At 38.7% G+C, this 21,185-nt stretch overlaps 2 protein-coding genes across 2 annotated transcripts; both read right to left on the bottom strand.

Moving 5' to 3' along the window:
• Nucleotides 1-2,305: 2,305 nt before the first annotated feature.
• On the bottom strand, nt 2,306-20,931 carry LOC115552042 (uncharacterized). The gene is made up of 5 exons (XM_030367749.1): nt 20,509-20,931; nt 4,895-5,011; nt 4,641-4,696; nt 3,409-3,516; nt 2,306-2,419 (listed from the first exon to the last, which is right to left on the bottom strand). Exons 1-5 carry the CDS (start codon nt 20,906-20,908, stop codon nt 2,306-2,308), a joined length of 795 nt encoding a protein of 264 aa, XP_030223609.1. The 5' UTR covers nt 20,909-20,931.
• On the bottom strand, nt 14,316-16,765 carry LOC115552679 (uncharacterized). Its single transcript, XM_030368978.1, has 5 exons — nt 16,591-16,765; nt 16,085-16,411; nt 15,608-15,979; nt 15,315-15,408; nt 14,316-15,026 (listed from the first exon to the last, which is right to left on the bottom strand). The coding sequence occupies exons 1-5, from the start codon at nt 16,631-16,633 to the stop codon at nt 14,996-14,998; spliced, it is 867 nt and encodes a 288-aa protein (XP_030224838.1). The 5' UTR covers nt 16,634-16,765; the 3' UTR covers nt 14,316-14,995.
• Nucleotides 20,932-21,185: the final 254 nt, after the last annotated feature.

Genomic DNA, 21,185 nt, shown 5'->3' with positions numbered 1-21,185 from the left:
TTGCTCTGAACTGGGCTTAAGGGAGTCAGTTATTTGTTTCGCCCTCCACGCACTTACTCAGACTGAAACACTTCCTTTTTTTTTTTTTATTTATTTAACATTTCTACAATGTTTATTTGCTAAACTTTTTAATATGTGGTATGGAAGCTGCCAAACAATCAGTTGGAAAATAATGGAAGTCAATGGATCGCCATCTGCCAATTTCAGCAGTTTTATTTGTAATAGTCTGAGATATTTGATTGTTGAACATGCGCGTTGAACATAGAGAGACACACACCGTTGGGTAACGTTAGTTGCAGTAATCTCTATTTACTGACAAGTCTCAAAAGAAAAGGTAACGTTAAGAGTCATGCACGTCGGCATGACACCTCGGCATGACACCTGTAATGCATGACGCAAAAAGGCATCCGCTGCAACCAGCCCTCAAAACGCGTCTTGCCAGAGCCGATCAGAGAGAGAGGTCACAGGACACAGAACAGACGGGGCGTCACAATACCTAAACCCGCACTATGCAAGTGCCTCCTATGTTCCCTTGACTCAGAAGAACAGAAACTGTTTCAAGGTTGATCACATGTAATATATTCACTTCAAAGTGTGATTTGTTTAACTTTGCCTCTAATTTCCAGCTCAAAGTGTAGATGACTAAAACATTCCGTATTAGCCTATGTTCTACAAACGGTTGGCCTACATGCAGTAGGCTACCCTTTATATCAAAAGTATTAATAAATAGTTCATAGTTAATACATTTTCGGTTGATGAAATCAGATTTTTGTGATTATACAGACATGATAAACGCAGATGAGGGAGTCACTGTTTTTGTACCTGGATTTGTTCCAACTGGTGTCCAATTCCTGCATCAACTCCCCAGAAATGCACACACACCAGGGATAGATTCATCGCTGCAGCACATCAGGCATACAATAGAAGATTGTAGTCATCAATTCATTCAATTCCTTTATTAACAACATTTTAGAATAGCAATTAACTTAAATAACCCCAGCTACAATCAGGTGGAAAGATATGAATGTGCTCTGTGCAGCTTCATGAACGCAAGCCTTTTATAATGACCAGTGTTAAGTGGCAGTTAATACCAGTGGCGTCACTAGGCTGTTTTATTAGGGGCTAAAGCCCCGGATATTATTTAATTAGCCCCGAATATAATCTTTTGGGTAAAGAAAAAAAAAAAAAAAAATTAATATATATTGGTATATTTACTGGTAACTATGGAATGCATTAATTAATTTCAGTCTAGAAGTGATACAAATTATTATGGTCACTAATGCTAGTTAGTTATTTAGAAAGAAACATGGGGATTCCAGGGACATCTCAAAATAAAGTAGCCTAGTCCTTCTAGATCAGGGCTCTCAAACTCGCGGCCCGGGGGCCAATTGAGGCCCGCAGGATGATATTTTGTGGCCCCCTACTTGACATCAAAGTTAGTGTTAGTGCGGCCCGCACATTGTTGTCAAAGGCACACTTTTGCTAAGTGGCTTGCCACGCTTTTTTATCACTTGTGATAGGGTGACCAGATATCCCGGTTTTGCCGAGTCCCGACAAAAGCCAAAGGACGCTAAAATGTCCGATTACCACCATCCACCATGAAATGTCCCCTGTTGTCAGCGATTACATAGCCAACGTGATCTAATGATAGCCCGATCATTATCTTAGATTGGGTCAGTTGTGCTCCTATTTTCTGTGGCATAATTGATGCGGCCCAGCCTGACCCAAATTCTACCTCTGGCGGCCCCCAGGGAAGTTGAGTTTGAGACCCCTGTTCTAGATAGTCCTTCTGGCAAGAGAATAAACAGTTTAAAAGCATAACCAGACTATATATGTATATGTGTAAGGTCTGTCTCAATTGTATTTATTTTACTCTGAAATAACTTGAATGGAACTTTAGATGTTTGGGGATAAGCAGCACAGCAGTCAGGTAGCTATTTAAAGCTATAATGACTGGCGTATTTTGTATATTTAGGTTAAGCATTATGAACTAATTTGCCGCACGCTTAGCGCATTTTAGCGCATGCTTAGTTTTTAGGTTTCATGAACATCCGGGGCTCAGCCCACCGGCGTTTGGCTGGTTAATACAAGCTAATGGAAAATAACTCTTTAAGTGTTGCTTCCTATCATCTCTCTCGTTATAGTTCAGTGCTACTCGAGCATTGTCCTAATCTTACTATTTACCTTAGCTTCTCCCATCGTATTTTAAACTTCTACTTTTAACACTTTGGAAAAATACTGCACATCCACGTTACAATATTGAGGAATTCAAACTAGGTCGATGTATTTCAGTGGCAGGTTTCTCTCACAGCAGAATACACACTCTCCTGAGTCCTCTAGTTTCTGTTCTTCTTCCTCCTCTGGTTTTCCTGCCAGAGAACTCCAACGCTGCGTAGTTCAAGGAATCAGTTTTCCCGTCCTACAACAGAGAACTGTGCATTACTAACAAACATCTGAGAGGATTCACAGCCGTAAGGACCACTTTTTCTAGAGTGAAGGTCAAACCTACAATCATACGGGTGTAAAGCCGTCTAATGCTATACTGGGGCCTAGACAGCCACACGGGGCAAAAGGGTGCTTAGTTATAAGATTGTGCCCCCTTAGTTTTTTATCCATTACTCCTATCACACAATCTGCCCCATCTGTAGTCTCACCCTAATTGTGGTGACGGGGCGCTTCATTCACACAACTCTACTGCACACATGGCACATCAAAGTTAGATATTTCACCAGCTGAAAGAAAACAATTGTGATTGGACTGCGAAAAAGAAGGTTAGGGTAAATTTGACCGTTTACTTTTACTTTCAAAGAAGGAAAGTCAGCTTGGTCGGGAATTATCCGTGTTTTTATAGCGGTGCTGTAGATAGATAGATAAATACTTTAATAATCCCAGAGGGAAATTATTAGCAGCCGTGGGGGGGGTAGAAAATACATTGTGTCTACTACCGCTAACTACAGATTATTGTCCCTCCTGTGTTATCAGCAAGTAAAAAAATGTTGTGGCCCCTTTGTAATTTCTGTCCTCTCGTTATTTCTGCCAACGGGTGTGGGCCGAGAATGTTTTACGACCAAAGCCAACACTAAACCCTTTTGTTTGACCCGATAGAAGAAATTCATCCAGGAAGGTGTTTAGATAGAGAGAAAATTAGATAATTTTGACCCCCATCATACCTATAGAAGTTAATACAAGCTAATGAAAAATAGCGCTTTAAGTGTTGCTTCCTATCATCTCTCTCGTTATAGTTCAGTGCTACTCGAGCATTGTCCTAATCGTACTATTTATCTTAGCTTCTCTCATCGTATTTTAAACTTCTACTTTTAACACTTTTGGAAATATACTGCACATCCACGTTACAATATTGAGGAATTCAAACTAGGTTGATGCATTTCAGTGGCAGGTTTCTCTCACAGCAGAATACAGACTCTCCTGAGTCCTTTCACTGTTCTTCTTCCTTCCTCTGGTTTTCCTGCCAGAGAACTCCAACGCTGCGTAGTTCAAGGAATCAGTTTTCCCGTCCTACAACAGAGAACTGTCCATTACTAACAAACATCTGAGAGGATTCACAGCCATAAGGACCACTTCTTCTAGAGTGAAGGTCAAACCTACAATCATACGGGTGTAAAGCCGTCTAATCCTATACTGGGGCCTAGACAGCCACACGGGGCAAAAGGGTGCTTAGTTATGATATTGTGCCCTCTTTTTTTTATCCATTACTCCTATCACAAAATCTGCCCCATCTGTAGTCTCACAACACTACTGCACACATGGCACATCAAATGTAGACATTTCACCAGCTGAAAGAGAACAATTGTGATTGGACTTCGAAAAAGAAGTAAACGGTCAATTTGACAGTTTACTTTTACTTTCAAAGAAGGAAAGTCAGCTTGGTCGGGAATTATCCGTGTTTTTACAGCGGTGCAGTAGCAGCCGTGGGGGGGTTGAAAATACATTGTGTCTACTACAGATAACTACAGATTATTATCCCTCCTGTTTTATCAGCAAGTAAAAAATAGTTCCGGCCCCTTAGTCATTGCTTTCCTCTCGTTATTTCTGCCAACGGGTGTGGGCCGAGAATTTTTTGTGACCAAAGCCAACACTAAACCCGTTCATTTGACCCGATAGAAAAAACTCATCCAGGAAGGTGGTTAGATAGAGAGAAAATTAGATTGATTATTTTTGACCCCCATCATACCTATAGAAGTTGCACATCCATGTAATTGGAACAGATTTATATTTCTTGATTCCCATGAGGTGACATCCATGAAACACTGCTCAAAAACTAGTGTTTCTCAATAAAAATGAACTTGGAGCCAAACATTTAAACACATTGTTTTTCATTGGGTGGTTTTTCGGTCAAACCATTTTGTCTTAAAAGTAGAAAACAATATGGACAAAATGTCAAATATTGTTTCTTTTAACGTGGATTACTATGGAATAAGTACCATCCAACATGAACCGCAAGTCCTAGCTGGTTGTAATGTCGATTTGATCTCCGCGGCACTTAACACAACAATTCTGCTAGTTGACAAACGTATAGAATAAAGGAACTATACATTTAATTTGGATCTCTTGATTTATAGTACTATGTAAATCCATCAAAGTTAATATCAACTGAATGCAACATGTTGAAACAGCTGTACCTGTGGTTCCTGAATCACTGAGTCGTGTGGGACAGAGTAGGAAGCATCCAGTGTTCCTGAGAACAAGAACGGAAGAATAACACTCACTTTTAAGATTAAGTAGTTTATGCAGAATTGATGAAACCCTATTATAAAAGTTACTGATGAAAACAGAAATCAAGAGTGTGCCAAACTATAACTACGGTGATTCCTAAACTAAAACCTTTCTATGAAATCCAATGTTCCACAAAATCAATTCTTGAGAAGGTACAGACCTTTGCAATGCTCACAAACTTGCTTTTTATTTCTGGTGAGAAGGAGGATTATAATCACAACCAGACAGCAAGCCAACAGTATTCCAAGCACCACGGTAACTTGATCCAGCTTGGGTCCTGTATCAACAAGGTGTCATCATGAATCTGTTGAATTCATGTTTTCTGTAACCTTACATTCGGATTAGGTCATGACTCATGACTCTTACATATATGTTGAAATTAAAATCTCAAACCAAACAGGTTATTCATGATGTGCCTGTTATCTTTTTAAGTAGGAAGTAAAATATATTTACTTGTTATTTTAAGCTGGGTTCCATTTCCAAACATAGCTTCCCCACATGCTGCCAGGGCACAGTAGTAAGTCCCAGCATCAGAGTAGTCTACATTGTTCTTGGGAGAGTGTAGACACAACTCTGTGGAGCAGACGGAGGCCCAGAACTATGCTGACATTCACCACTCCTGTTCCCATTCATGTAAATGGCAGCAGGCTGAGATGATCCAGATCTGAACCAGTACACACTGGGTTCCCCTTGGCACTGGTTACTGTGGTCCGTCCTCTGGGAGGTAATAGAGCACTGGAGAGCCACAGGGTCTCCCAGCTGAGCTGATGCAGACACAGGCTGTTGGACCACAGTCTGGGAGACAAACCTCTGGTCATTGGGATCTGAACATTGAAATAATATAATCATCAAAACTGAGAAAAAATATATATTTGGGCTACTTTCAGATGATAATATAGAAAAAGTAGAAAAGGATATCTTACCTTTGACAGACAAAAATAACCCACTCCAATTCTTTGAATAATGATCTTGGCAGAAATAGTTTGCTTCATCTTCTTTACTCACAGATCTAATGTTCAGATCCATGTCTGGTTTTGCTGCAGTGAAAATTGAATCGAAAGGGGGCTAAACTCACTATATTCTTCCACTATTAAAGCAACCTTTTGGGGAACATATCCAATCGATTGCTTGTACCATACAATATTTTTACTTTCCTTTTTAGCACCACAATGTAAAGTAGCATTATCTCCAAGTATTGCTGTTTTCAAAGAGACGATACGAGGAACTTCTTTGGTCTCAATCATCGCTGAAAAATGGACAAACAATTCTGCCATTTAAGAAAAAATAAATAATAATCACTGGTCTAAATTATTCTTTCCAAATAATTTCAATTACGTATTTTTAAACAAAAAACACAGTAAACTGCAGAAATGACAAAGTCAAACAATTTGGACGTACGATTTTTAGAGGAATTATACTTACATGACCCAATAAGAATTGTAATAGCAAAAACTCTTGCCAACATTGTTGCGTTTCGGTGCTCTACTAGTGCTGTACTGACTCAATTGAAAGATTTGCCCTTATAACACAGGCGTTTTGATATCCTAGATCATCAGTGATTGGCTGGAACTTAAAGACACTGAGAGCAGCAAGGCTGCTGCACAACACAGAAAACTAAGTGGAGATCACATTTAATTTCAGTCCAAACTGAACACTGAAAACATGGCATTCGCATTTTTTTTACCGCACATTACAAACATCGAAAGCCAGCATTTATTTCATTTGTTTTCCATATATGTATTATGAAGAGAAATGCCGTCTACCATATTTTTGTTCTTTTTTCAAATACTTTCTTTCCCAATTTTGTGACACCGATGGAATCTTCCGCTATAATTCAACCCTTGTTACCTTTTGGTTAAATAACTGACAGTTTTAGTAGTAACAATAAAGATTAGAATAGTATTGCAGTCTAGATTTTTGCCATGTGATCCAAGTAAGAGCAATTCTCATCGGCTTCCACACTTAAATATTTTGGTGTGTGTGCATGATGGTAATTTTGTAAGTATTTGTGCGTGTACACGATGAAGAGTTAATCAACTTAACTGAAAAATAATGATTGGCTTCTGAGACACGGATTATGCTGCCTTCATAGTGTCTAGTCTCGTGATCTAATGTTGTGGCCTCAATGCTGTGGTTTTACTGGCAAAGCATCTGAGATCTCATCCTGTGCAGGCTGTGCCAGCACTGTGGTCTGAAAGCAGCTAGTAACTGAACCAGAGATCTATACATATCTCTCACTATGTCCATACAGTCTATAAAATACAGCTTATATACTGTATATGTCCCGGTCAAAATCACTCTAAATCCCTTATTTTAAGGCTATCTTCAAGCGAGTCAGGTCCAACTTGTGTTTGTAGTAATGCTAGTAAAAATGTATTTAAAAGAAATAATTAATTTTTTACTTTCATTACATCTCTGACCTATGACAGAAACCAACCCGCTTGAAGATTGCCTTAAAAGAAGGCGATTTAGAGTGATTTTTTTCTGGGAAAGGACCTCTGCCCCATCGATGTTCATTCATTCAGCTGGGTGGTTACAACGAAGCAAGATGGCGGCATTGTTGACGCATGCTAAGAAGCCGAATGTGATATCTAGTCAGTATATATATCTATGAGAGCAGTCTACATTGTTCTTGGGGAGAGTGTAGACACAGCTCTGTGGAGCAGACGGAGGCCCAGAACTATTGTGACATTCACCCCTCCTGTTCCCATTCATGTAAATGGCAGCTGAAATGTGAAGTTGTTCCAATTCTTGTCTTCATCAACTCCTTCTCTCGTCGTCGTCCTCAGACGACCGAATTCTCAAAACAAAAGTATTTTCTTCAAGTATAATTATTTACAATTTCAAACATTTACAATTTCTCGACCCTCGGGTAAGGGGGTTGATTTCGTTGGGCGACCGTGTAGGGTACGGCTCCACGCAAAACGTTAATGATCCTTCCGCAGGTTCACCTACGGAAACCTTGTTACGACTTTTCCTTCATGACAGAAATAGTTTGCTTCATGCTCTTTATTTACATTTTTCATGGTTGAGTTAAAGTCAGCTCCTTCTCTAACTAAGTTTGACACCTGATTTAATGGGCGGTTAAATATTTATAGATCCATATATTGCACTAGAGGATGCGTGGGGAATATATCCAACGGATTGCTTACACCAGTATAAATTCTTACTATTAACATTCAAAGCTGCATAATGTAGAGTAACAGCATCTTTTCAAATAGAGTGATTAAGGATCATCTTGGCCCTGAATTTGTACTAAAACATAAAGAAAAATTAAAAACCATGAAGGACCTATTGATTTATGGTATAGTTTTATATTTAGTTCAAATAATTTAAAAACGATTCTACTACAGTAGGCCTATGCTTACATACTGTACTCAGAATTGTGATAGTCATTTTTTGATGCTGAATTAGTGCTGGACTCACTGAAGATGCAGACTTTAGAGGGATACATGTTTAAATCAACATTTATAGATCAACTGATTGAACTTGACACTCAAGTGTCCAGTTAGCAAGCGAATCATCAACTTAGATTTTCTCTGAGGTTCATGTTGAATTCAAATCGAATCTAAAAACTGAAAACGAACCTTTTGACCTTTTTTCATGTATGTGATGTTGAAAGCTAGCATTTTTTCCTTGAACATATGGGGAATATATTTATCTAAGTTTCTTATATTCTTAAATAAATCTTAGTAATTTACTTGTATTACAAAATCTAAATTTCAGTTTGCCTGTCTTGTTATGTCTGGTTGTGGGGTACAAATATCAAAACTTATCATGAAAGGTCTTCTTTACCTGTGAATTATCTAGCTTTTTGACTTTTTTATGAGAAGGCATTTTAATGCACAAAATATTTAGTGGGTCCAGGTCAGGGCCAAAATTACCTCCCCGGTTTTGTCACACCTTCAAAAGGGTTATGATCCCCTGCATAGGCAATTTGTTATTTTTAATGGACCCAGAACCAACAACAACATATAGAAGATTTGTAATATCCTGAACAGTGTTTCCAAAACTACTTAGAGTACAGCTCTCCTCAAAGACTTCAAACCCGTTTGAAATACTGCACCGTCTGAACCCAAATTTTATTTTTTATTTTTCACGCATCCTGTCTAGAATGTCTGGCGTAAACAGCAGACGGTGAGGTGGTGCGCTCAGCAGAGCGACCCATTAGGTTACCCCTCCCCACCCTGGAATATACATACAGCAAGAGGGTGAGGGCAAGAGCCAGGAAAACCAGGCAAGACGCCTCTCCCCAGATGCTGGCCTCTTCAGCCTGCTGCAGTCAGGCAGACGCCCACGCTGCCTTAAAGCTCGGACTGAGAGACTGAGGAGGAGTTTCTTTCTGCAGGCAGTTAGACTGCTTAACTCCGGGGGACTATAACTGCCACTCTTGCACTTTCTGCATCCATGCGCGTTCTATGCACTTTTATATATATTTTTTTTTACCACCTCATTAAGGGATGTCTGTTTTTAAATTACTATTATCTATTATTTATTCAGGTTCCAGTAATTGGCACAATGAATGACAGAGTGCTGACCCCTTTTTAATTTCACTGCATGTAAAACGTTATTTTTGCAAACATGTGACCAATAAAACTTTGAATTTGAATTTGAATATACAACATAAACATATTTATAAATTCATTCAATTCCTTTGTTAACAACATTTTGAGAGTAGCAAATAACTAATAATGAATGAAACATCATGAACATCGCCACAGCCACACAAATATACCACACTTTACGGTGAAGCCTCACAAACCCAAGCCTAGTATAACCCCCAGTGTTAAGTGGCAGTTAATACGACATGCCTATTAAAAAAAGCTCCTCTCATATTCATACTATTTACCCTAACTTATCTAATCTAATTTTAAGCTTATACTGTGTACATCTTTAGAAATGTAATTCACATCCAGGTCACAATATTGAGGAAATCAAACTAGATTTGGACCTGTTTGATAGACTTCAGGGGCAGGTTTCTCTCACAGCAGAATACAGGCTCTCCTGAGTCCTTTCTCTGTTCTTCTTCCCTCCTTTGGTTTTTTCTGCCAGAGAACTCTAGCTCTGCATAGTTCAAGGAATTGGTTTCCCCGTCCTATACCAGCATTTGAAAACGTCAGTGAGGAAACACAGTTGACCTGATGCTACATTTCATAGTAATATAACCACCATTTGGGCTAACATTCAGATAATATTAAAAGAAAAGTACGGCAATTTTCAAATGTTTTTGTTCCAAATGTATTAATAACTATTAGTATGAATAGAAGATATCGCACACTAAAACCTTTCTTTCAACAAGGTTGGGAAGCATGTTGTGGAGAAGCTCATGATATGAGATCTTGCATAGAATGTGCTGTAGTGTTACAATGATCACTAACCTGTAATGTATGATGAGAATGAGGATTATAATCACAAGCAGAAAGCAAGCCAACAGAATCCGATGCACCAAGATCACTAGATGACAGTTGGGATCTAGAAACAGACAACAATGGGTCATCATGAATCTGTAGAACCAATCTTATTCTGTACCATTACATTCACATTAGCTCATACAAAATATAATATATGGAGTAAATTCACATGTGATAAACTTCAATGTATATTATTGTCTCAATTAAATACCTTCCATAATAAACTGGAAGTAGGAAGTAATATATAATGACCTGTTATGTCCAGTTTGGTTCCATTTCCAAACACAGCTTCCCCACATGCTGCCAGGGCACAGTAGTAAGTCCCAGCATCAGAGGAGTCTACATTGTTCTTTGGGAGAGTGTAGACACAGCTCTGTGGAGCAGACGGAGGCCCAGAACTATTCTGACATTCACCCCTCCTGTTTCCATTCATGTAAATGGCAGCAGGGTGAGATGGTCCTGATCTGAACCAGTACACACTGGGTTCCCCTTGGCACTGGTTACTGTGTTCCGTCCTCTGGGAGGTAATAGAGCACTGGAGAGCCACAGGGTCTCCCAGCTGAGCTGATGCTGACACAGGCTGTTGGACCACAGTCTGGGAGACAAACCTCTGGTCATTGGGATCTGAACAGTAAAATAATATAATCATCATCTAAACTGAGAAAAAATATGTATTTGGGCTACTTTCAGATGATGATATAGAAAATAAGTAGAACTGGATATCTTACCTTTGACAGACAAAAAAAGTCCACTCCAATTCTTTGAATAATGCTCTTGGCAGAAATAGTTTGCTTCATCGTCTTTACTCACAGATCTAATGTTCAGATCCATGTCTGGTTTTGCTGCAGTGAAAATTGAATCGAAAGGGGGGCTAAACTCACTATATTCTTCCACTATTAAAGCAACCTTTTGGGGAACATGTCCAATCGATTGCTTGTACCATAAAATATTTATATCGTCCTTTTTAGCACCACAATGTAAAGTAACCTTATCTCCAAGTAGTGCTGTTTTCAAAGAGACGATACGAGGAACCTCGATGGTGTCAATCATCGCTGAAAAATTAGACAAACAATTGATCCAATTTAAGACAAAAATGAATTGCAGGTCAATTTTGTATTTTTAACAAAAAACACAGCATACTGCAGAAATGACAAAGTCAAACAATTTGGACGTAAGATTTTTAGAGGAATTTTACTTACATGACCCAATAAGAATTGTAAAAGCAAAAACTCTTGCCAACATCGTTGCGTTTCGGTGCTCTACTAGTGCTGTACTAACTCAAGTGAAAGATTTGTCCTTAAAACACAGGCGTTACATATCCTAGATCATCAGTGATTGGCTGGAACTTAAGGACACTGAGAGCAGCAAGGCTACTGCGCGACACAGAAAACTAAGTGGAGAGCACATTTAATTTCAATCCAAACTGAACACTGAAAACATGGCATTCGCATTGTTTTTATCACAAATTACAAACATCGAAAGCCAGCATTTATTTCATTTGTTTCCCTAAATGTATTATGAGGAGAAATTCTGTCTACCACATTTTTGTTGTTTTTTCATATATTTTTAGAAATTCTGTGATACCGATTGAATCTTCTGCTATAATTCAACCCCTTTTACCTTTTGGTTAAATAACTGTCAGTTGTAATAGTAGCAATAATGATGGTAATAGTAATGCAGTATAGATTTTGGCCATGTGATCCAAGCAAGAGCAATTCTCATCGGCTATAAAAAATGTTGGTGTGTCTGCGTTAGTAAGTGTTTGTGCGAGTACAAGATAGTCCAAGACAAAATAATGATTGGCTTCTGAGACACGGATGATGCTGCCTTCATAGTGTCTAGTCTCGTGATCTAATGTTGTCCTCAATGCTGTGGTTTTACTGGCAAAGCATCTGAGGTCTCATCCTGTGCAGGCTGTGCCAGCACTGTGGTCTGAAAGCAGCTAGTAACTGAACCAGAGATATATACATATCTCTCACTATGTCCATACAGTCTATAAAATACAGTTTATATACTGTATATGTTGTTTTATTTATCCCCTTTGTCTGCTGTTCATTATTCTCTCTTATTCCGTCCTCAAGGGAATACATCTCCCCACATGCTGCCAGGGCACAGTAGTAAGTCCCAGCATCACAGGAGTCCATAGATACTGACTAGGTATCGCCTGAGCTGCGCTGTTCAGTGTACGTATGCTTCAAAGCTGCCGCCATCTTGCCGCGGGTGACCAACCTGAATGAATGAACGTCGATGGGACATAAGTCCTTTCCCGGTCAAAATCACTCTAAATCCCCTTATTTTAAGGCTATTTTCAAGCGGGTCAGGTCGAACTTGTGTTTGTAGTAATGCTAGTAAAAATGTATTTAAAATAAATTATTTATTTTTTTACTTTCATTACACCTCTGACCTATGACAGAAACCAACCCGCTTGAAGATTGCCTTAAAAGAAGGCGATTTAGAGTGATTTTGACTGGGAAAGAACCTCTGTGCTCTGCCCCATCGATGTTCATTCATTCAGCTGGGTGGTTACAACGAAGCAAGATGGCGGCATTGTTGACGCATGCTAAGAAGCCGAATGTGATATCTAGTCAGTATATATATCTATGAGAGCAGTCTACATTGTTCTTGGGGAGAGAGTAGACACAGCTCTGTGGAGCAGACAGAGGCCAGGAACTATTCTGACATTCACCCCTCCTGTTTCCATTAATGTAAATGGCAGCTGAAATGTGAAGTTGTTCCAATTCTTGTCTTCATCAACTCCTTCATGACAGAAATAGTTTGCTTCATGCTCTTTATTTACATTTTTCATGGTTGAGTTAAAGTCAGTTCCTTCTCTAACTAAGTTTGACGCTGGATTTAATGGGCGGTTAAATACTTATAGATCCATATATTGCACTAGAGGATGCTTGGGGAATATATCCAACGGATTGCTTACACCAGTATACATTTTTACTATTAACATTCAAATCTGCATAATGTAGAGTAACAGTATCTTTTCAAATAGTGTGATTAAGGATCATCTTGGCCCTGAATTAGTACTAAAACATAAAGAAAAATTAAAAACCATGAAGGACCTATTGATTTATGGTATAGTTTAATATATTTAGTTTAAATAATTTAAAAACGAATCTACTACAGTAGGCCAGATGCTTACGTACTGTACTCAGAATTGTGATTGTCATCTTTGATGCTGAATTAGTACTGGACTCACTGAAGATGCAGACTTTAGAGGGATACATGTTTAATTTCAACATTTATAGATCAACTGATAGAACTTTACACTCAAATGTCCAGTTAGCAAGCGAAACATCCACTTAGATTTTCTCTGAGGTTCATGTTGAATTCAAATCGGATCTGAAAACTGAAAACATACCTTTTGACTTTTTTTCACTTATGTGCTGTTGAAAGCTAGCTTTTGTTTCCTTGAACACACGGGGAATATATTTCTCTAAGTTTCTTATATTCTTCTTTCAGTTGGCCTGTCTTGTTATGTCTGGTTGTGGGGCACAAATATCAAAACTTATCATGAAAGGTCTGCTTTACCTGTGAATTATCTAGCTTTTTTACTTTTTTATGAGAAGGCATTTTACTGCACAAAATATTAAGTGGGTCCAGGTCAGGGCCAAAAGTACCTCCCCGGTTTTGTCACACCTTCAAAAGGGTTATGTTCCCCTGCTCTAAGCAATTCGTTATTTTTAATGGACCAAAAACAACAACATATAGAAGATTTGTAATATCGAGAACAGCGTTTCCAAAACTACTGACAGTACAGCTCTCCTCAAAGACTTCAAACCCGTCTGAAATACTGCACCGTCTGAACCCGAGTTTTTATTTTTTATTTTTCATGCATCCTGTCTAAAATGTATGGCGTAAACAACAGACGGTGAGGTGGTGCGCTCAGCAGAGCGACCCATTAGGTTACCCCTCCCCACCCTGGAATATACATACAGCAAGAGGGAGAGGGCAAGAGCCAGGAAAACCAGGCAAGACGCCTCTCCCCCAGATGCTGGCCTCTTCACCCTGCTGCAGTCAGGCAGACGCCTACGCTATATGCCTTAAAGCTCGGACTGAGAGACTGAGGATGAGCTTCTTTCTGCAGGCAGTTAGACTGCTTAACACTGGTGGACTGACTCGCACTCTTCTGCACCACATTCTATGCACTTTTATATTATATACCTTTTTTTTTTTTTTTTTTTTTTTTAATGACCGTTTCTATAGCATCATCTCATTAAGGGATGTCTGTTTTTAAATTACTATTATCTATTATTTATTCAGGTTCCGGTAATTTGCACAATGAATGACAGAGTGGTGACCCCTTTTTAATTTCACTGCATGTAAAATGTTTTTTTTGCAAACATGTGACCAATGAAACTTTGAATTTGAATATACAATCTAAACATATTTATTGATTCATTAAATTCCTTTATTGACAACATTTTGAGAGTAGAAAATAACTAATAAATGAAACATTTATTAGTTATTACATGGTACATGATAAGATACATGAACATCGCCACAGCCACACAAATACCACACTTGTGAGTGAAGCCACACAAACCCAAGCCTAGTATAACCCCCAGTGTTAAGTGGCAGTTAATACGACATGCCTATGAAAAAAAGCTCCTCTCATATTCATACTATTTACCCTAACTTATCTAATCTAATTTTAAGCTTATACTTTGTACATCTTTAGAAACGTAATTCACATCCAGGTCACAATATTGAGGAAATCAAACTAGATTTGGACCTGTTTGATAGACTTCAGGGGCAGGTTCCTCTCACAGCAGAATACAGGCTCTCCTGAGTCCTTTCACTGTTCTTCTTCCCTCCTTTGGTTTTTCTGCCAGAGAACTCTAGCTCTGAATAGGTTTTGGTTTCCCCGTCCTATACCAGCATTTGAAAACGTCACACGAAACAGTTGACCTGATGCTACATTTCATAGTAATGTAACCACCATTTGGGCTAACATTCAGAAAATATTAAAAATATTAAAAGAAAAGTATGGCAATTTTCAAATGTTTTTGTTCCAAATGTATTAATAACTATTAGTATGAATAGAAGATATCGCACACTAAAACCTTTCTTTCAACAAGGTTGGGAAGCATGTTGTGGAGAAGCTCATGATATGAGATCTCGCATAGAATGTGCTGTAGTGTTACAATGCTCACTAACCTGTAATGTATGATGAGAATGAGGATTATAATCACAACCAGAAAGCAAGCCAACAGAATCCGATGCACCAAGATCACTAGATGACAGTTGGGATCTAGAAAAAGACAACAATGGGTCATCATGAATCTGTAGAACCAATCATATTCTGTTCCATTACATTCACATTAAGTAATGCAAAATATAATATATGGAGTAAATTCACATGTGATAAACTTCAATTCATATTATTGTCTTAATTAAGTACCTTCCAAAATAAACTGGAAGTAGGAAGTAATATATATTGACCTAATGACCTGTTATGTCCAGCTTGGTTCCATTTCCAAACACAACTTCCCCACATGCTGCCAGGGCACAGTAGTAAGTCCCAGCATCAGAGGAGTTTACGTTGTTCTTGGGGAGAGTGTAGACACAGCTCTGTGGAGCAGACGGAGGACCAGAACTATTCTGACATTCACCACTCCTGTTTCCATTCATGTAAATGGCAGCAGGGTGAGATGATCCTGATCTGAACCAGTACACACTGGGTTCCCCTTGGCACTGGTTATTGTGGTCTGTCCTCTGGGAGGTAACAGAGCACTGGAGAGCCACAGGGTCTCCCAGCTGAGCTGATGCTGACACAGGCTGTTGGACTACAGTCTGGGAGACAAACCTCTGTTCATTGGGATCTGCACAGTGAAATAATTAATCATCATCTAAACTGAGAAAACAATTATATTGGGGCTTCTTTCAGATGCCGAATTAGAAAACAAGTAGAACGGGATGTATCTTACCTTTGACAGACAAAAAAATTCCACTCCAATGATTTGAATACTGCTCTTGGCAGAAATAGTTTGCTTCATCTTCTTTACTCACAGATCTAATGTTCAGATCCAGGTCTGGTTCTGCTACAGTGAAACTTGAATTGAAAGGAGGGAAAATTTGACCACGCCTGTACACTATTGCAGCGACCGCTTGGGGAACATATCCAATCAATTGCTTGTACCAGAAATGCATATTTGTACTTCCCTTTCTAGCACCACAATGTAAAGTAACTTTATCGCCAAGTCTTGCGGTTTTCAAAGAGACGATACAAGGAACATCTTTGCTGTCAATGATCGCTGAAAAAATAGACATAAACAATTTATCCCATTTAAGAAAAAGCAAAAATGAATCGCTGGTCTAGATTATTCTTTCCAGATGATTTCAATTTTGTATTTTTAACAAAAAACACAGTATACTGCAGACAATATAAAGTCATACAATTTGGACGTCATATTCTTAGAGGAATTTTACTTACATGACCCAATAAGAATTGTAATAGACAAAACTCTTGCCAACATTGTTGCGTTTCGGTGCTCTACTAGTGCTGTACTGACTCAAGTGAAAGATTTGTCCTTAAAACACAAGCATTACATATCCTAGATCATCAGTGATTGGCTGGAACTTAAGGACACTGAGAGCAGCAAGGCTACTGCGCAACACAGAAAATAAGTGGAGATCACATTTAATTTCAATCCAAACTGAACACTGAAAACATGGCAGTCAAGTTTTCATATTTATCTGTAATACAAACATTGAAAGCCAGCATTTACTTTCGTAATTGTTTGAACAATAATTAATTCTTACACATTTCAGTTTTATATTGATATTTTTAAAAAAAAATTGATACCGATTGAATCTCCTACTATAACTCAACCATTGTTAGCATTAGATTTTGTAAACCAAATTTGGCAAAATTATTATTAATTCAGGTGAATGTAGTATTAATACGGCAGTACGACATCACTATTGTCATTGTATTACTATTAAATGAGCACAAATATTTTTATTGGTGATGATTGTAGTATGAGTAGTTCTAACTAGTGTCAGTAATGAAAAAAGCTGTTTAATTAGTTAAATTGATAACATTATTAGTACAAACAATAGTGAGACTAGTGGTAGTGCAGTCTAGATTGTGGTCATGTGAACCAAGTAAGAGCAATTCTCATTACCTCAACAATTAAATATTTTGTGTGTGTGTGTGTGTGTGTGTGTGTGTGTGTGTGTGTGTGTGTGTGTGTGTGTGTGTGTGTGTGGTGTGTGTGTGTGTGTGTGTGTGTGATATTATTTGTGTAAGCGTTTATGCGGGTACAGGATAAACTAAAGAAGAGTTCATTAACACAACCAATAAATAATTCTTGACTACTGAGACATGGCAGGTGCCGCCTTTATAGTGTCTAGTCACGTGATCTCGTGCTGTGACCTTTCTGCTTGTGGTTTAACTGCAGTGCATCACTGCTCTGGTTATGAGTGCTCATCCTGTGCAGGCTGTGTCGGCACTGTGGTTTGAAAAGCAACTACCTCCAATCCGCAAGGTCTCTGTGTATCTCTCACTATGTCCCCTTTTTGCATTACCTTATTACATGTCGGCATACAGTTTTAAGAATATCGTTTGATTATATTTAGTTGTACTTATTTCCTTTGTACCTCTGTTCATTCTTCTCTCTTAATCTGTTCAGAAGTTTATTATTTTGATTGAGGGTTTATTGTTGCAGGGTGTTGCCTGTGAGTCTATGTGTGATGAAAGGCTTCACAACCTAAACCTAACCTTGTGTTGAATTGGGGACGGAAATCCTCAAGGAACCCACAATATGATATTACAGCGATCTTTCATCACAGATATAAGATGTTGAACGATTCTGAAAATATTGTGATAAGATACAAAAAAAGATTTTGTTGGATTTTATCTTGAGTGTGGTTGAAATATAAGTTGTGGTCGGGGTTCTACAGGCAGGTCATTTCCGACATTGTTCTTAAATGAACTTGACAAAACTGCACACAACAAGATGATACAAATTGAAATGAGCGGATACTCGATAGAGTCCTGTGTAGGATGTGGTCATTAATTAACCCCCGCTTTAATTTTAACTTCATTACGGACATAATAAATAATTAATAATAAATAAATATAAAATCCAAATTGATTTTTGAGTAAACCTGATGAAACAAGGATTGCACAGGCAAAATATCCAAATCATCAATCTTCTGCAAAGCAATATATTTCCCCAAGACAGAAAAATGATTGCAATGGTTGCAATTCACATTTTTATGTTTCAAACAAAGTGACATATATGACAAACAATTTATATTCACTCTCACTCATAACAATAAACAGGTTCTAATTAATACCACAAACAACCATTACATTCACAGTCATCCAGCCAATCTGACATCAGAAACTGAGAACACTACATCCTTCATTTAGAGTTCAGTAGCAGGTTTCTCTCACAGCAGAATACACCTCTCCTGAGTCCTTTCACTGTTCTTCTTCCCTCCTTTGGTTTTCCTGCCAGAGAACTCCAACGGTGCGTAGGTCAAGGAGTCTGTTTCCCCGTCTTACAACAGAGAACTGTGTATTATTACCAACTATCTAAGTGGACTCATTGAAAGCCACTCAATGCAACAGTTCGGTCGGAAGGTGATGATCAATGTATGGACCAGCTTTCACGCTAGACTTTTTCTTCAGCGGACAAATGTCCGACACTATTCCAGAATTTCGGACATTTGGAATATCTTCCGGACGTTATTCACTAATAATTAAATAATCACCAAAAGTCCACATTTAAACGACAAACGACACAAACTAAGTTGCTTCCATAAATGCCATTCATTAAATTAGCCTAGGCAAAAAAAACATAACAGCCATTCTCGGCTAAAATGGTATACGGGTAAAAAATAATTAATTCAATAATTGCAATTCTTGCAGGCTACTTTCGGAGCAACTTCATGGCATGGAAGTGCTCCGCTGCTCGCAAAAAGTTGAAGTCTTTCAATCCCGGCCCAAGGCTCGATATGCGCATCAGCCTCGTCACCTTTCCCTCAGCTAGGCGGTTTCTGATAGATGCTTTAATCCTGTTTTGGAGAGAAAAGACTCGTTCTGCAGGAACACTGGACACGGGGATTGTACTGGCGATTTTGGCCAGCTTTGCCCAGTCGGGAAAGATTTGTGCTTTCACACCAAACGCGAGGGGGTGACAAGATCCCATACAAAGTGAACGCAGAGACGCATATCGGGCGAATTTTTCACGAGAGAAAACCGGCGTCAAGTTTTGATTTGTCGCGCCACACTTTCGCCGTGCACAGGCGAGCGCGTTCACGAGGATTTGTGCCGCGTCAAATTCGCTCGAGTTGAAATATTTAAACTTTCGCGAATTTCGTGTGATGTCAGCCAATCAGCGTTCAACAGCGTGGGCATTGAGTGTCATGTGTATGCATGTGCGGGTGCACTGCACATGTTTATGAACGCACGTTCGTGTTTGCCTCCCTCGTGAGCTCGGCCAGGAACCGCTACTGGATTTCATATGCTACTGATTAATTCATACATAAATTCAAACTTCTTTCTTTTCTTTCTCGGACATGTGGGCCGTATACATTTTATTATACCGGCCATGCGTGCGTGCAATCGGCCAATGTCCGGCTATAGCCGGCTAACGTGATGGTATGGTATGGACTCACTAATCAATAAGAGGTCACATTATAAGAGATCATTTTCAGCTCAATCAAAGGTGTTTTAAATCTTTACACAATGCAACCTTGGTGGAAATATGTACCTGCGGCTCCTGTATCACTGAGTCACGTTCAGGATGGTAGGAGGCGCTCAGTGTTCCTGAGAATAAGAACAGAACACTATTTAGTTCTTACCAGATGAAGCTGTTCATGTTGTTTATCTTGTATCTCCTTTTATTTTATTTTATTATGTTATCAGTTAAATCATAATTGTAGATGTATGTCAAAGTATTAAAACAAAGATTTTCCTAGACTTGATTTCTGTGAAATTCAATGGGCTCTGAAATCCATTCTGGAGAATATACTGTACCTTTGCAATGCGGACAAACTTGCTTTTTATTCCTGGTCAGAAGGAGGATTATAATCACACCCAGACATCAAGCCAACAATATTCCAAGCCCCACGGTAACTAGATACGAGTTGTATTCTAGAATCAGAGAATCGAAAATTGGTCATGAACCTGTAAAAAATATGTAGGTTTAAGAATACATTTTCTAATCAAAATCTCAAACCTGCTGCACGAGTATAATATATTTCCCAACAGGTGAATTCCTTCTGTCTATTATCTTAATTCAGTTAGACAATCCAGTAAATATAAATATCCAGTAAGTATATCATAATAATAATAAAAAATAATAATATAATGGAAGTATGATTAAAATATATTGACCTTTAATGTCCAGCTGGGTTCCATTTCCAAACACAACTTCCCCACATGCTGCCAGGGCACAGTAGTAAGTCCCAGCATCAGAGGAGTCTACATTGTTCTTGGGGAGAGTGTAGACACAGCTCTGTGGAGCAGACGGAGGCCCAGAACTATTCTGACATTCACCACTCCTGTTTCCATTCATGTAAATGGCAGCAGGGTGAGATGGTCCTGATCTGAACCAGTACACACTGGGTTCCCCTTGGCACTGGTTACTGTGGTCCGTCCTCTGGGAGGTAATAGAGCACTGGAGAGCCACAGGGTCTCCCAGTTGAGCTGATGCTGACACAGGCTGTTGGACCACAGTCTGGGAGACAAACCTCTGGGCATTGCCATCTGCATGAATAAAAACAAGATTCATCATCAAATTGATCAACTGCTGCTTTATCAAATTGTTTAAAATATATTTTTGATCATTAACAAGACCAGCAAAATATTGCAATGGATATGTTACCTTTGTTACCATTCTTATACTGAGTTCCTTGGTTACAGAAATAGTTTGCTTCATCCTCTTTATTTATATCCCTAATTATCAGATTAAAGTCAGTTCTTTCTCCCACTGTGATTCTTGAATTCAAGGATGGGTAATTCATTTTTTCATAAATTCTGTTAGCAACCACTTGGGGAATGAATCCAAGAGA

This window comes from Gadus morhua, chromosome 10 (assembly GCF_902167405.1).
Source record: "Gadus morhua chromosome 10, gadMor3.0, whole genome shotgun sequence".
NCBI lineage: Eukaryota > Metazoa > Chordata > Actinopteri > Gadiformes > Gadidae > Gadus > Gadus morhua.
Note: the sequence above shows the minus strand (reverse complement) of the source record. Positions and strands in the feature narration are given on the sequence as shown.

Excerpts from the sequence above, each read along its gene's own strand:
- LOC115552679 (XM_030368978.1), bottom strand. The coding sequence starts at position 16,633 with ATGTTGGCAAGAGTTTTGTCTATTACAATTCTTATTGGGTCAT. Across the intron at positions 16,412-16,590 it reads TACAATTCTTATTGGGTCAT|CGATCATTGACAGCAAAGAT; the intron begins GTAAGTAAAATT and ends CTATTTTTTCAG. Across the intron at positions 15,409-15,607 it reads AACCAAGCTGGACATAACAG|ATCCCAACTGTCATCTAGTG; the intron begins GTCATTAGGTCA and ends GTCTTTTTCTAG.
- LOC115552042 (XM_030367749.1), bottom strand. The coding sequence starts at position 20,908 with ATGATGAATCTTGTTTTTATTCATGCAGATGGCAATGCCCAGAGGTTT. Across the intron at positions 4,697-4,894 it reads AGTTTGTGAGCATTGCAAAG|GAACACTGGATGCTTCCTAC; the intron begins GTCTGTACCTTC and ends TCTTGTTCTCAG. Across the intron at positions 3,517-4,640 it reads CAGTGATTCAGGAACCACAG|GACGGGAAAACTGATTCCTT; the intron begins GTACAGCTGTTT and ends TCTCTGTTGTAG.